At 41.5% G+C, this 14650-nt stretch overlaps 2 protein-coding genes and 1 long non-coding RNA gene across 3 annotated transcripts; all 3 read right to left on the reverse strand.

Annotated features, from left to right (window-relative positions):
- Positions 1 to 4700: 4700 nt before the first annotated feature.
- On the reverse strand, positions 4701 to 8069 carry LOC311123067 (uncharacterized protein). Its single transcript, XM_084197347.1, has 2 exons — positions 7249 to 8069; positions 4701 to 6457 (listed from the first exon to the last, which is right to left on the reverse strand). Exon 2 carries the CDS (start codon positions 5882 to 5884, stop codon positions 5084 to 5086), a length of 801 nt encoding a protein of 266 aa, XP_084053473.1. The 5' UTR covers positions 5885 to 6457; positions 7249 to 8069; the 3' UTR covers positions 4701 to 5083.
- A 2106-nt stretch (positions 8070 to 10175) lies between these two features.
- Positions 10176 to 11874, reverse strand: LOC311123082. The gene is made up of 3 exons (XR_014612555.1): positions 11705 to 11874; positions 10908 to 10969; positions 10176 to 10300 (listed from the first exon to the last, which is right to left on the reverse strand). It is a non-coding gene; the product is annotated as an uncharacterized lncRNA (long non-coding RNA).
- Positions 11875 to 11896: 22 nt separating this feature from the next.
- On the reverse strand, positions 11897 to 13052 carry LOC311123076 (tripartite motif-containing protein 16-like; the record flags this gene model as incomplete). Its single annotated transcript, XM_084197355.1, has 4 exons — positions 12840 to 13052; positions 12394 to 12440; positions 11989 to 12257; positions 11897 to 11923 (listed from the first exon to the last, which is right to left on the reverse strand). The coding sequence occupies exons 1-4, from the start codon at positions 12848 to 12850 to the stop codon at positions 11897 to 11899; spliced, it is 354 nt and encodes a 117-aa protein (XP_084053481.1). The 5' UTR covers positions 12851 to 13052.
- Between the last annotated feature and the right edge of the window lie 1598 nt (positions 13053 to 14650).

The raw sequence follows: 14650 nt of genomic DNA on the forward strand, positions 1-14650 counted from the left end.
AATTGACCCCAACCCTGACTATGTATTGGTTTACCAACGTTTCTCTCTATATTTTTCAATAATTAAATTCTCACACCCAGGGGCCATTTAAATCAAATCAAATGTTATTGGTCTCATACACATATTTAGCAGATGTTATTGTGGGTGTAGTGAAATGCTTGTGTTCCTAGCTCCAACAGTGCAGTAGTATCTGACAATACACAACAATACACACAAATCTAAAAGTAGAAGAACGGAATTAAGAAATATAGAAATATTTGAAGACAGACAGACAGACAGACACACAGACACACAGACAGACAGACAGACTCACCTTCCCGCTAACTTTAGACCATGCATATTCACAGTTTCTAGTGGTTGAAGTATTGCATTGCAGGAAGGCAAGTAGATTAGTATTTAGTGTAAATGTGGGATATGATGGACACGTTTATTCATAACAATAAAAAGGTTAATAACAAGATGCAATCATTTGCCGTTAGTAAGAAGAGAGAAAATGTATTTCGTTTATCTATGCGTTTTAAAATAATTAGAAATAGACAGATATTTCCTAGGCTATTATTTATTTCGTTTCCATGCTCATTGCATAATAAATTCCTCACCTTTTCTGTGATGGTTTCATACTCACGAGGTAGCATATAGACCGTCCAGTTTACCATTCGTCCCATCTCTCGTTTACAGTTTTTTATGATTGCTTACACACTAAAATTAAACTTTTCCCACAATTAGCAAAACCTTACACTCAAGGAGCAAAACACAAGTCTAGATGTGCACAACTGTAAGTAAGCACATTGTCAGCTTCACACTATTTGCAAAACATTACACACAGTGATTTACTAAACACACTTGTATACATCAGACACAGAAGTGTATATATATATATATATATGTTTGTTGTTATTTACTGTAATTGTAACCTGTACTGGATACAGTATTTTACGTTTGTCTGTTTGCTGAGCTAACAGTGTTCTGCACACTGCTGTAGTAGCATGAAAACTGGGACATGTTTTGTTGTGATTCTCCATGTTGACATGTTGACTGATTTGGGTTTATGGAGAGAAATAAATGATATTTTTCCTCAGTCTGCAGCATTGGTCTTGTGTAGTGTTTGTATAGTTGCACTTTCTCTGTGTACTTCATTTACAGTACTCTAATTACTGAGAATTAGACTTGCTAAAAAGTGTTTTAGGTTAGCAACAGCAGTGTGTAACTGGTTCAAAAAGATTGAAGTCATATGAAATGTGTGTGTTTCGTATGGTAACAAAATATAGTTTTTATGAAGTCGTGTATAGTTTTGACAAAAGTGTTCCATTTTGCAAATGATCTGAAGTGTTGTGCTACTTTGTTGTAGGGTTGTGTTAATTGTGTCTAGTGTTTTGACAAACCGGGCCCTGTTTTCAAAATTGTGCTTAAACAATTGAAAAAAACTTTAATTGGACCCACTTCACAGCAGTAAAGATAAGCTATTTCAAGTATTTTGCTCTATAATACCAGGGGTCTCATTTATAAACGTTGCCCACACACAAAATATGCCTAAAACATGCATGTTCCAGTTTTCACGCAAATGTTGTCATTTATAAAAACGGAACTTGACATGAGAATTTGCTAATCCTCCTGCAAACTTTAGACCATGCGTGTGCACAGTTTCTAGTGGTTGAAGTCTTGCATATTAATAAGGCAAAAGTAGCCTAGTAGCTTTATGCAGATGAAGAATATATGACGAGACTCTTATTCATAACAAAACAACCGGTAGGCCTAGCTAAATATAATAACAAGATGCAATCATTTGCCCCTAGTGAAAATCCATTTATCTTTACATTCTAAAATAACTAGAAATAGGCATACATTTCCTGTTATTGCAGAATAAAGCCTATACTCGCCAAATATCCTATAGGCCTACAACAAGTTCGGATTGGCTACCATTCGTCCCATCTCTCATTTAATAGGACCCACTTCACAGTAGTAAATAGATCAGCTACAGTATTTCCAGCAGCCTATTTTGCTCTATGCGATCCGATCCGAAGCGCAGTTTAACGTTAGAACAGACGATTCACCTTTTCCATTGACGTTTGTAGGCGACGTCTGAATGATGTAATGTGACATTTCTTGCGTAGACAATATTTCATTTACCAACATAATACATTATCATAATCATTGCATAATAAATTCACCTTTTCTGGCCATGATGAGTTCATATTCCCGATGTAGCCATACAACAAATGACCATGCGCATTTCTCATTTAATTGGGCCTATCAGAGAGGCTATTATTTAAAGTGTTTGCTCTATGCAGATGACAGGGTGCGCGGCGCGGTTTATAACATACAGCAGAATGGAACAGGTGAACAGACAGATGATCTTTTGTATTGAAGTGTGTAGGCTACCAATAAACTCTAGTTTATTTTTATTTTTTCGAGTAGACAATGTTTCAGATTTTGTGGGCAGTGAAGCATATTTAGTTTCGGGAAAAAGTGAATGCAAAACATTACTGCATTCCAACGATCTGTTTACAGGTCCACAACTATTTGCAAGAGTTTTTGTCTTTCAGAAACGGTCAGATAGACCGACATCAAATGTCACTGTAAAATAAAACATTCTGCCAACACCTCCAAAGACATTTGAAGTTCGCCATGGATATGTTCTTTAGATATACTGTCTGGGCCTAATTCCAATCCTTCCCAACTATACAGCAAATAAGGTCGTTATTGTCACCATGAAGGGTGAATGATGGGCGTATTTCACGTGGAGTTATAACGCTCATTGTTACTCATCAAACCACAACTGAGTGAGACAAATAAAACCTTTTGGTTGTATTCAATATCTGACACTAGCAGTAGGCAATACTCACCAATACGCCATCCATCCCCAACAGCTCCCCCTGTAGGCGGATCGGCAACATTGCTGTTCTGCAGAATGAACAAGTCGTGCTTTCCACCTGGCCACCACATTCAGTAGCGTGTTTTGCACATAACATCACCTATCACCTGCTCATTAAGAGTAGAAGCCTTCTCTGTTCACATAGCCTTGTTGAACTCGTTTTGGGATGGTGCTTTTATGGCGATGTGGGGGCCGTCTATTTCTCCGTTCGTATTTGGGAACCCATTGATGGCAAAGAAACCCCTCTTAACCTGTTGCGCGATGGTGGGAATTGTATGTTACAGTACGTTTTGCTGATGATTGCATCCAAAACATTGGCTCATCGAGGGATGTGAGATGCCGCTGGCCGATCAGCAAGCTCCGGCTGAAAAGTGCCCGTTGCCAAAAACCCGAGGATGGATAACACTTTGACGTGCACCCGAATGTAGGTCTTAAATCCTCACAAAGATCCTATAAGATTGGTTTTGGGAAACGATATCTGATGAGCCAATCTGTACTTTCTGCTAAAAAGTCCCACCTGTCTCTAAAAACGTGCTCTCTGTGAAATGCAGCGGTGCCAGATCTTCCAACAGAGCAGATCAGCCTCTCTCATTGGATTTCCATTATCTCAGTCTTTTATAGGATTTACACAATATTTTCACTTTCACACGTACCTCTAATTTAACAAATGACTGTACTTTATATGGATTATTATCGTTACAAATGCACCGATGTGGTCAAATGATAGATAGCCTGTCAAGACGTTGCATGAATTCACAATGTAAATACAATAAAATAAATAATGTCATTATTACGCTCACAATTAAACACATTTTCAACATACAGTATATTTTCCCCGTTCTACGCTTGACAAGCAGTTCCCTTATTCCACCACTTGGCACTGATCGTGGTCATGGGGCTGAACACTCTCAAACTAACATTTATATTGATCAATCTCACACTTTGCGTGGAAATGATCCCTTGCATGGTTTACGTACAGATTAGCGCCTACGTATGACTGATAAATGATGTAATGAATAATAACAAAGTGCATAAAATTAACTAGAAAATAAAGGTTAATAAGAAACGTATTAGTATTGTTTGGGGGGTTGTATCAGAATAGTATTTTAGAACACAACAGGACAGGGTAAATGAGGAAGTGATGATTACTAGATAGTTGTCATGGTAACAGCAGTAAAACATTATTTATAATGCTACTATTAATAAGGGTAGGGTAAACGAGGAAGTAATGATTACTAGATAGTTGGATTTCCATTCCAACTGACTCTTACCCTGCCCCCACCACCACCCAACGGACTCTTACCCTGCCCCCACCACCCAACAGACTCTTACCCTGCCCCCACCACCCAACAGACTCTTACCCTGCCCCCACCACCACCCAACAGACTCTTACCCTGCCCCCACCACCACCCAACAGACTCTTACCCTGCCCCCACCACCACCCAACAGACTCTTACCCTGCCCCCACCACCCAACAGACTCTTACCCTGCCCCCACCACCCAACAGACTCTTACCCTGCCCCCACCACCACCCAACAGACTCTTACCCTGCCCCCACCACCCAACAGACTCTTACCCTGCCCCCACCTGCGCTGTTGGAGCCCAGAGCACAAGATTTTGCTTCCCTCTCCATGTGACTAATAAACTCATCTAATCTAATTAACGATGGGATTTTAAAGTGTTTTCTAAAATTGATTATTATAATAATATTATTATTATTATTAATAGTAGCATCATAAATAATGTTATTTGTATTACTGCTGTTAATATGACAACTGTCTAGTAATCATTACTTTCAATACTGTTAACAAATGTCAGTGCTATAATATTATTTGTGCTATAAAGGCGGTTGACTTTATTGCTTTTTTCCATATTGTTAAACAACATTCTAAGTCACAATACATTCCTTTTAATTGACATGTACAACATGTATTTGACAGGGATACTGCACATCAATCAACATTTCTGTAAATGTGCCAGATTTAGCCAGCTAGCTAGTTTAACTGTAGTCCCTGGGCAGGTAGATACACATAGAAAAATACAACGTTATAAAACATTTAGTAAAACATTGTGTATAGATGGGGGCTGATTGGTCCTGATGATGTCACGTGCCTTCTCTGCCCTCTCAGGTATCCCCTTTATTGAGGCCATTTCCTCCCTTCCTTCCTTCAGACAGAGTGAGTTGCAATCCCATAAAGGATCTAAGGAAGGTCAAGATGTCAACGTGGTGGTGTGTCTTTGACTAGCCAGCTTTATGCTGTAGCACTGGCTTGACGAGGTGAAGAAGTGTCTTTGACTAGCCAGCTTAATGCTGTAGCACTGGCTTGACAAGGTGAAGAAGTGTCTTTGTCTAGCCAGCTTCATGCTGTAGCACTGGCTTGACGAGGTGAAGAAGTGTCTTTGACTAGCCAGCTTAATGCTGTAGCACTGGCTTGACGAGGTGAAGAAGTGTCTTTGTCTAGCCAGCTTCATGCTGTAGCACTGGCTTGACGAGGTGAAGAAGTGTCTTTGTCTAGCCAGCTTCATGCTGTAGCACTGGCTTGACGAGGTGAAGAAGTGTCTTTGACTAGCCAGCTTAATGCTGTAGCACTGGCTTGACGAGGTGAAGAAGTGTCTTTGTCTAGCCAGCTTCATGCTGTAGCACTGGCTTGACGAGGTGAAGAAGTGTCTTTGACTAGCCAGCTTAATGCTGTAGCACTGGCTTGACGAGGTGAAGAAGTGTCTTTGTCTAGCCAGCTTCATGCTGTAGCACTGGCTTGACGAGGTGAAGAAGTGTCTTTGTCTAGCCAGCTTCATGCTGTAGCACTGGCTTGACGAGGTGAAGAAGTGTCTTTGACTAGCCAGCTTCATGCTGTAGCACTGGCTTGACGAGGTGAAGAAGTGTCTTTGACTAGCCAGCTTAATGCTGTAGCACTGGCTTGACGAGGTGAAGAAGTGTCTTTGACTAGCCAGCTCCATGCTGTAGCACTGGCTTGACGAGGTGAAGAAGTGTCTTTGTCTAGCCAGCTTCATGCCATAGCACTGGCTTCACGAGGTGAAGAAGTGTCTTTGTCTAGCCAGCTTCATGCCGTAGCACTGGCTTCACGAGATGAAGAAGTGTCTTTGACTAGCCAGCTTCATGCCGTAGCACTGGCTTCACGAGGTGAAGAAGTGTCTTTGTCTAGCCAGCTTCATGCTGTAGCACTGGCTTCACGAGGTGAAGAAGTGTCTTTGTCTAGCCAGCTTCATGCTGTAGCACTGGCTTGACGAGGTGAAGAAGTGTCTTTGTCTAGCCAGCTTCATGCTGTAGCACTGGCTTGACGAGGTGAAGAAGTGTCTTTGTCTAGCCAGCTTCATGCTGTAGCACTGGCTTGACGAGGTGAAGAAGTGTCTTTGTCTAGCCAGCTTCATGCTGTAGCATATTCAGATTAGGTGAAGAAGTGTCTTAGTCCACAGACTAGGAGACAGGCCTCAGCATCTTCAGATTAGGTGAAGAAGTGTCTTAGTCCACAGACTAGGAGACAGGCCTCAGCGTCTTCAGATTAGGTGAAGAAGTGTCTTAGTCCACAGACTAGGAGACAGGCCTCAGCATCTTCAGATCAGGTTCTATAAGAAAGAGGATGGAGGAGAAGGGAAGAGAGAGATCAGAAAGTATGGAGGAGAAGGGAAGAGAGAGATCAGAAAGTATGGAGGAGAAGGGAAGAGAGAGATCAGAAAGTATGGAGGAGAAGGGAAGAGAGAGATCAGAAAGTATGGAGGAGAAGGGAAGAGAGAGATCAGAAAGTATGGAGGAGAAGGGGAGAGAGAGATCAGAAAGTATGGAGGAGAAGGGAAGAGAGAGATCAGAAAGTATGGAGGAGAAGGGAAGAGAGAGATCAGAAAGTATGGAGGAGAAGGGGAGAGAGAGACCAGAAAGTATGGAGGAGAAGGGAAGAGAGAGATCAGAAAGTATGGAGGAGAAGGGAAGAGAGAGATCAGAAAGTATGGAGGAGAAGGGAAGAGAGAGATCAGAAAGTAGGGAGGAGAAGGGAAGAGAGAGATCAGAAAGTATGGAGGAGAAGAGAGAGATCAGAAAGTATGGAGGAGAAGGGAAGAGAGAGATCAGAAAGTATGGAGGAGAAGGGAAGAGAGAGATCAGAAAGTATGGAGGAGAAGGGAAGAGAGAGATCAGAAAGTATGGAGGAGAAGGAGGAGTTCCACCTGAGATAATGATGTGATGATGGTCCTATGATGTAACTACAATAAGATAACAGTCATTTATTACAGACAGAAACACAAAAACATGCTACCATTCTGGAAAAACAGTTCCTCTTTGATCTGGGTAGCTGTGTTTTTATTTGACCTATATTTTAATCATTACACATATTCAAGGGAGGGAGCAAAGAAAACTGTCTTACCTAGATTCACTCAAGTCCCTAACAAGATGGTTTTCATGTTCAACGAGAGCTTTGAGACAAGCTCCCGTCACTTCTGGTCCTTTGGGGATGACTGCTTTCAGTAGTTTTCTCATTCGGTCCTGTTCAGTTGTTTCAGCTGTTATTCTGGAGTGCTCTTCTTCACCAATCATGTTCTTTGACCACAGATCATCTGCTATTGGCATTGAGTTTTTGGTTCGCTGAATTAGTTTAGCCCAGTGTTTCTTCAGAAACTCCTCAGCAGGAATGTCAGGGAGTGTTAATGCTGAAGGGGGGGTCAATTAAATTAATATGGCTTTAGGGTTAACAGCAGCTGTTTCTACATCTTCCAGTCTCTCCAGTTATCATTCCTCTGATAGTCATTTATTGTATAGAGCCGACTCCAGGGTTGTGGTCAATTCCAATTAAAGTCAGTCAATTTAAAATAGAAAATTGAAATAATAATTTTTCCTGTTAGGTTTATTGAGAAGTCATTGAAAATAGATTATTAATGTTTTATCAACAATCTACTCAGAATCCTCTAATGTCAAAGTGGGCCTGTCCCCCATACATTCAACATCTGGAAGGTCCCTCAGTCAAGTATTGCATTTCAAGCACAGATTCAACTACAAAGACCAGGGACCTTTTAGAAAGCCTCATAAAGAAGGGCAGTGATTGGTAGATGGGTAACAATAACACATCAGACATTGAATCTCTCTTTAAGCACGGTCAAGTTAATAATTATCCTGTGGGTGATGTATTAAACCACCCAGACACATCAAAGATACAGTCGTCCTTCTGAACTGAGCTGCAGGACTGGAAGGAAACTGTTAGTGATGTCACCATGAGGCCATTGGTGATTTCAAAACAGTTACAGAGTTCAATGGCTGTGACGGGAGAAAACTGAGGATGGATCAACAACATTGTAGTGACCACAATGATGACTTAAAATAACACAAATATACAGAATAAAAATATTCCAAAACATGCATCTTATATGCAACAAGGTACTAAAGTAATACTGCAAAAGGAAACAGCAAAGGAATACACTTTTTGGCCTAAATACAAAGCCTCATGTTTGGGGCAAATCCAACACAACACATCACTGAGTAACTGCCTCCTTATTTTCAAGCACGGTGGTGGCTGCATCATGTTATGGGTATACTTGACATTGGCAAATACTGAGGAGTTTTTCAGGATAAAAATAAATGGGATGGAGCTAAGAACAGACTAAATCCTAGAGGAAAACCTGCTTCAGTCTGCTTTTCACCAGACACTGGGAGAGGAATTCACCTTTCAGCAGGACAATAACCTACAACACAAGGCCACATCTACACTGGAGTTGCTTACCAAGAAGACAGTGAATGTTCCTGAGTGGCCAAGTTACAGTTTTGACTTAAATCTGCTTGAAAATCTATGGCAAGACTTGAAAACTGCAGTCTAGCCACGATCCCCAACATCTTGACAGAGCTTGAAGAATTATGAAAAGAATAATGGGCTAATATTGTACAATCCAGGTGTGTAAAGCTCTTAGAGACTTAGCCAAGAAGACTCCCAGCTGTAATGGCTACCAAGGTGTTTCTAACATGTATTGACTCAGGGAGCTATTTCATTTCTATCAATCTAAATATATATATAGATAAATATTCTTACACTTTGACATTAGAGTATTTGGTGTAGATTGTTGACATAAAATGACAATTAAATCCCCTTTAATCCCGCTTTGTAACACAATAAAATGTGATGCAGATACTTTTGCAAGGCACTGGGTTTCTGTCTGAATGTTCTGTAGCATTACACACCACTGAACATGACTCATGAAGACCTTCATCACCCCACTGAACATGACTCATGAAGGTCTTCATCACCCCACTGAACATGACTCATGAAGACCTTCATCACCCCACTGAACATGACTCATGAAGGTCTTCATCACCCCACTGAACATGACTCATGAAGACCTTCATCACCCCACTGAACATGACTCATGAAGACCTTCATCACCCCACTGAACATGACTCATGAAGACCTTCATCACCCCACTGAACATGACTCATGAAGGTCTTCATCACCCCACTGAACATGACTCATGAAGACCTTCATCACCCCACTGAACATGACTCATGAAGGTCTTCATCACCCCACTGAACATGACTCATGAAGACCTTCATCACCCCACTGAACATGACTCATGAAGACCTTCATCACCCCACTGAACATGACTCATGAAGACCTTCATCACCCCACTGAACATGACTCATGAAGACCTTCATCACCCCACTGAACATGACTCATGAAGACCTTCATCACCCCACTGAACATGACTCATGAAGACCTTCATCACCCCACTGAACATGACTCATGAAGACCTTCATCACCCCACTGAACATGACTCATGAAGGTCTTCATCACCCCACTGAACATGACTCATGAAGGTCTTCCTGAAGTGTAATGGGGAAATACACTAGCAAGTGGAATGAAATGTTAAAAGTAGTTATTTTACCTGAACATTGTCACTTCCTGGACAGTGGAAGTCAAGGGTTCAATCTGAAGCCAGTGTGTGGAGTCCTGAACAAGGACAAGCATGTCAGTTATACATATGGGGCCAGTTTCCTGGACACAGATTGAGTCTAGTGCTGGACTTAAAGCATGATCAATGGAAGACTGTCTATATCCCAGTATGAATGGTTGGTCAGTACACACCTGGCTTTCAGACTGTGTTTATATTACTAAAGCAGAACACAGGACTGTCTGTATCCCAGTATGAATGGTTGGTCAGTACACACCTGGCTTTCAGACTGTGTTTATATTACTAAAGCAGAACACAGGACTGTCTATATCCCAGTATGAATGGTTGGTCAGTACACACCTGGCTTTCAGACTGTGTTTATATTACTAAAGCAGAACACAGGACTGTCTATATCCCAGTATGAATGGTTGGTCAGTACACACCTGGCTTTCAGACTGTGCCTGACTCCTGAAGGTATGTAAAAGTGAGAATTGACATTATGACTTACCTCAACATGGTCACAAGTCTTACAGCTCTGAGGAATCCCTGAAGTCAAAAGTAGTTGTTATTTAAAACGGACAATCTCATGTAATAATGAATTAATAAATATTAAACAGACTTGTAATAAAAATGAATGTAAGTGAGCAACAGTCTCAGAATGTACACTCATTATCATACCATAATCTGACATTAGTGTTATATTAATGAATGTTTGTGGAAGCAGGAAACAACATGGTTCTGGTCCATGTTTTGTAGATGTTGGGGGCCTGATTTCTGGTAGATCCCAGGATGAGAGCTTAAAGGTAGAGTCAGCTAAATGATGTTGTACGAGCAGCACCGCAGATATTGTGATGAGCAAGATGCCTGACTTCTCTCTCACACAGTATCTGCCCATGTGCACGGGTTCTCTTCACTCTCTTCCAGCGTGGTAGCCACGGGACCAAAACAGAGGAGTTTAGCATCGCACTCCAACGCTCTTAGTTGTTGTAGAAGTTTACCCACTATGATGTTTACTTTGTGCATCTACATCATATTGCTGACTCTACCTTTAAGTTTGTTTTGACCAAATAGATCATGATTGTGTTCCTTGCCTGGGATTCAAGAACGCTTTAATCGTATTTTGATTTTAAAACAATTATCAGTTAACACTCACATATCTGGTCTCTGGTGTTCTCAGGTCCAGGCTTGATACAACACTCTCCACCATGGTCTCTGCTGTTGGGAAAGCAGATGGATAGACTGTGATTAAACTAAATACAACTTATAAAGGCTTTATATAGCATGCATATAGTCTTCATAAGCAATACAAAGGGTGTATAAAGGGTGACAGAACAGCTCCCTATGTAGGGTGCATTGCCAAATGTGACATAACACCCTGTCAACTTCCATGAAGTCAATACTGATGGTGACATTACAGGTGACATTGCTTATCTTGATGAAAGCCCCTAGAGATGTGATGTCACCCGGTATCATGAGTTACTTTCTGTAGGTCCAACAGAACACATTAAAACACACCACCACTACTAATCTAACTGTCTGTAGGTCCAACAGAACACATTAAAACACACCACAACTACTAATCTAACTGTCTGTAGGTCCAACAGAACACATTAAAAACACACCACCACTACTAATCTAACTGTCTGTAGGTCCAACAGAACATTAAAACACACCACTACTACTAATCTAACTGTCTGTAGGTCCAACAGAACACATTAAAACACACCACTACTACTAATCTAACTGTCTGTAGGTCCAACAGAACACATTAAAACACACCACTACTACTAATCTAACTGTCTGTAGGTCCAACAGAACACATTAAAACACACCACTACTACTAATCTAACTGTCTGTATGTCCAACAGAACACATTAAAACACCACTACTAATCTAATTGTAGGAATGATTCCAGAGGAAAACACATGATGAAACATTGCTATGACTCACCTTTGAATGTGTTGGTCATCTATCTGACACAGGGTCACTGAGGAGGAGGAGGAAACCCCAAACCCAAACCCAGGATAGAGGGGTTCAGTGAATGTGGTGTGTTCTGTGTAATGGTGTGTCAGTGTACCAGAGGAGGACACACTATAGAAGGACAAAGTACCAGCTGGCCAGTCCAGATACACTGCAACTCTGTTAGAAACAGGACCAGGGATGGATCTCCTGACGGCATGGTAAAAGTCATAACCTCTGTTAGAGCAGAATAAACACCAGGACTTCCTATTGGCTCCAATCCAACTGTCATCCTCCTTTCCCTTCCTCTTCATTCCTTTGTACACCACACCAATGTGAGAAATGTCACCATCCTTCTCCACCTCCCAGTAATAACGAGATCCAGATAAGACTTCTCTGCAGAGAACTTGGGGATGATGGTCAAATCTGTCTGGATGGTCTTCATAATGCTGCTTCTCCTCCACCCGTGTCACTTTCCTGTTCCCCTCAGACAGTATCAGGTCAGGGTTTGCTGTATTTGGGTCCAGGGTGAGATGACAGGCATCTGTAGACAAAAGGAGAGTTTAATCAAACCACATCTTCATATAAAATGTTGTTTTGTAGGTAGAGAACAAGTATTGATTAGTTACTATGTTACTGTAGTTCTGAATATGCAGTTAATTAGGATTGAAGAGACTTACATTTCCTCAGCCCTGGTTTCAGCCTGAACTCTCCACCATGATCCACACTGTAGGAGAAACAGGTTATTGACTGACAAAGACCTAATAAAGCAGTCAACATTTAAACCATATTGTTGTGTTCTGGTGCACTATCCAAGTTCATTACTAGAGACATACAGGTATTCTATCCTACCTACTGCATACAGAACAGAGTACAATTCATTACTAGAGACATACAGGTATTCTATCCTACCTACTGCATACAGAACAGAGTACAATTCCAACAGGATATCAGAGATGCAGAAGAAGAGTATTCATGTGGTAATGATGTATGCTGTGTTGGAGTGCTAAGCCTGCTGGGTAAACGTCCCCTGTATTCTACCATCATGTCCTCATGTTACTGAACCTACTACACTACATAGGACACAACCACTGCTCACACTATTAGGACATCTATTCTGACTTACTTCAGCTTCATCAGTTTATCTGTGGGATCCACCAGAGCAGCTGAAAGCAGTCCCCCTGCAGAGTCTCCTGGGTGATTGTAGCTCAGGTCCAGCTCTTTCAGGTGGGAGGGGTTTGACCTCAGAGCTGAAGACAGAGCAGCACAGCCCTCCTCTGTGACCAGACAGCCAGACAGCCTACAGAGAGACACAACAGCTGTCTAGGTTGGTGGACTGGTGTCAATCATATTGTAGGACACCCATATATTTGTCCATGACACAAACATTTTAAAGAAACATCAGATGTTCAGAGTATTTGTTTTACTAAGCTCAGTACCGACCTGACTAAAACAGCTGTACATACCCCAGTGTGTGTAGTTTACAGTCTGGATCCTCCAGTCCAGCAGAGGGCAGTGTAGCTCAGCTCAGTACCGACCTGACTAAAACAGCTGTACATACCCCAGTGTGTGTAGTTTACAGTCTGGATCCTCCAGTCCAGCAGAGGGCAGTGTAACTCAGCTCAGTACCGTCCTGACTGAAACAGCTGTACTTACCCCAGTGTGTGTAGTTTACAGTCTGGATCCTCCAGTCCAGCAGACAGCAGTGTAACTCCTGAGTCCTGCAGGTCATTGTCTCTCAGCTCCAGTTGTTTCAGTTGTGAGTTGGGTGAACTCAGGACTGAGGCCAGATCTGAACAGCAACCCTCTGTCAGACCACACTGACCTAGACTAGAGGACAGAAGAGCACATGATTAACAAATGTTTAAAACATCCACATAATAACTCATACTGAAGAAAGTTAACTCACACTAGTGTCTGTATGTTGCAGAGTGGACTGGTTAGTCCAACACAGAGCAGCTCCACTCCTCTGTCTCCCAGGTCATTGTAGCTGAGGTCCAGTTCTCTCAGGGGGGAGTTTGGTGTCTGCAGAGCTGAAGCCAGAGTCTCACAGGATTCATATGTGAGTTTACAGCCAGACAGTCTGGAGAGAGGAGATATAGTGATACACTGTTAAATATGCAAAGCTTTAAGAATAATGAGATGCATTAAGATAATAACAGAAGGACACATGATTAACCAATGTTAAAAACATACTAACTCACTCAAGATATTTACCTTAGTTTTATATATGTTATGTATGTTTCTGGATATGTCCCAAAAATGTTAAAATAATGTTACAAACATACACATACTAACTATACTGAACAGAAATATAAACCCAACATGTAAAGTGTTGCTCCCACGTTTCATGAGCTGAAATAAAAGATCCCAGATATGTTCCATACGCACAAAAGCTTATTTCTCTCAAATGTTGTGCATAAATTTGTTTAGATCCCTGTTAGTGAGCATTTCTCCTTTGTTAAGATAATCCATTTTGTTAAGATAATCCATTCACCTGACAGGTGTGGTATATCAAGAAGCTGATTAAACTGCATGATCATTACACAGGTCCACCTTGTGCTGGGGACAATAAAAGGCCACTCTGAAATGTGCAGTTTTGTCACACAACACAATGAAACAGATGTGTCAAGTTTTGAGGGAGTGTGCAATTGGCATGATGACTGCATGAATGTCCACCAGAGCTGTTGCTAGATAATTTTATGTTAATTTCTCTTCCATAAACCGCCTCCAACATCATTTTAGAGAATTTGGCAGTACATCCAACCGGCCTCACAACCGCAGACCATGTGTAAACACGCCAGCCCAGGACCTCCACATCCGGCTTCTTCACCTGCAGGATGGTCTGAGACAAGCCACCAGGACAGCTGATTTAACTGTGGGTTTTCACAACCGAATAATTTCTGCACAAACTGTCAGAAACCGTCTCAGGGATGC

The sequence above is a fragment of the Coregonus lavaretus genome, assembly GCF_964263955.1.
Source record: "Coregonus lavaretus genome assembly, contig: HAP1_SCAFFOLD_452, whole genome shotgun sequence".
Classification (NCBI taxonomy): domain Eukaryota; kingdom Metazoa; phylum Chordata; class Actinopteri; order Salmoniformes; family Salmonidae; genus Coregonus; species Coregonus lavaretus.

Coding starts and splice junctions, on each gene's coding strand:
- LOC311123067 (XM_084197347.1), bottom strand. CDS start 5,884: ATGAAGCTGGCTAGACAAAGACACTTCTTCACCTCGTCAAGCCAGTGC.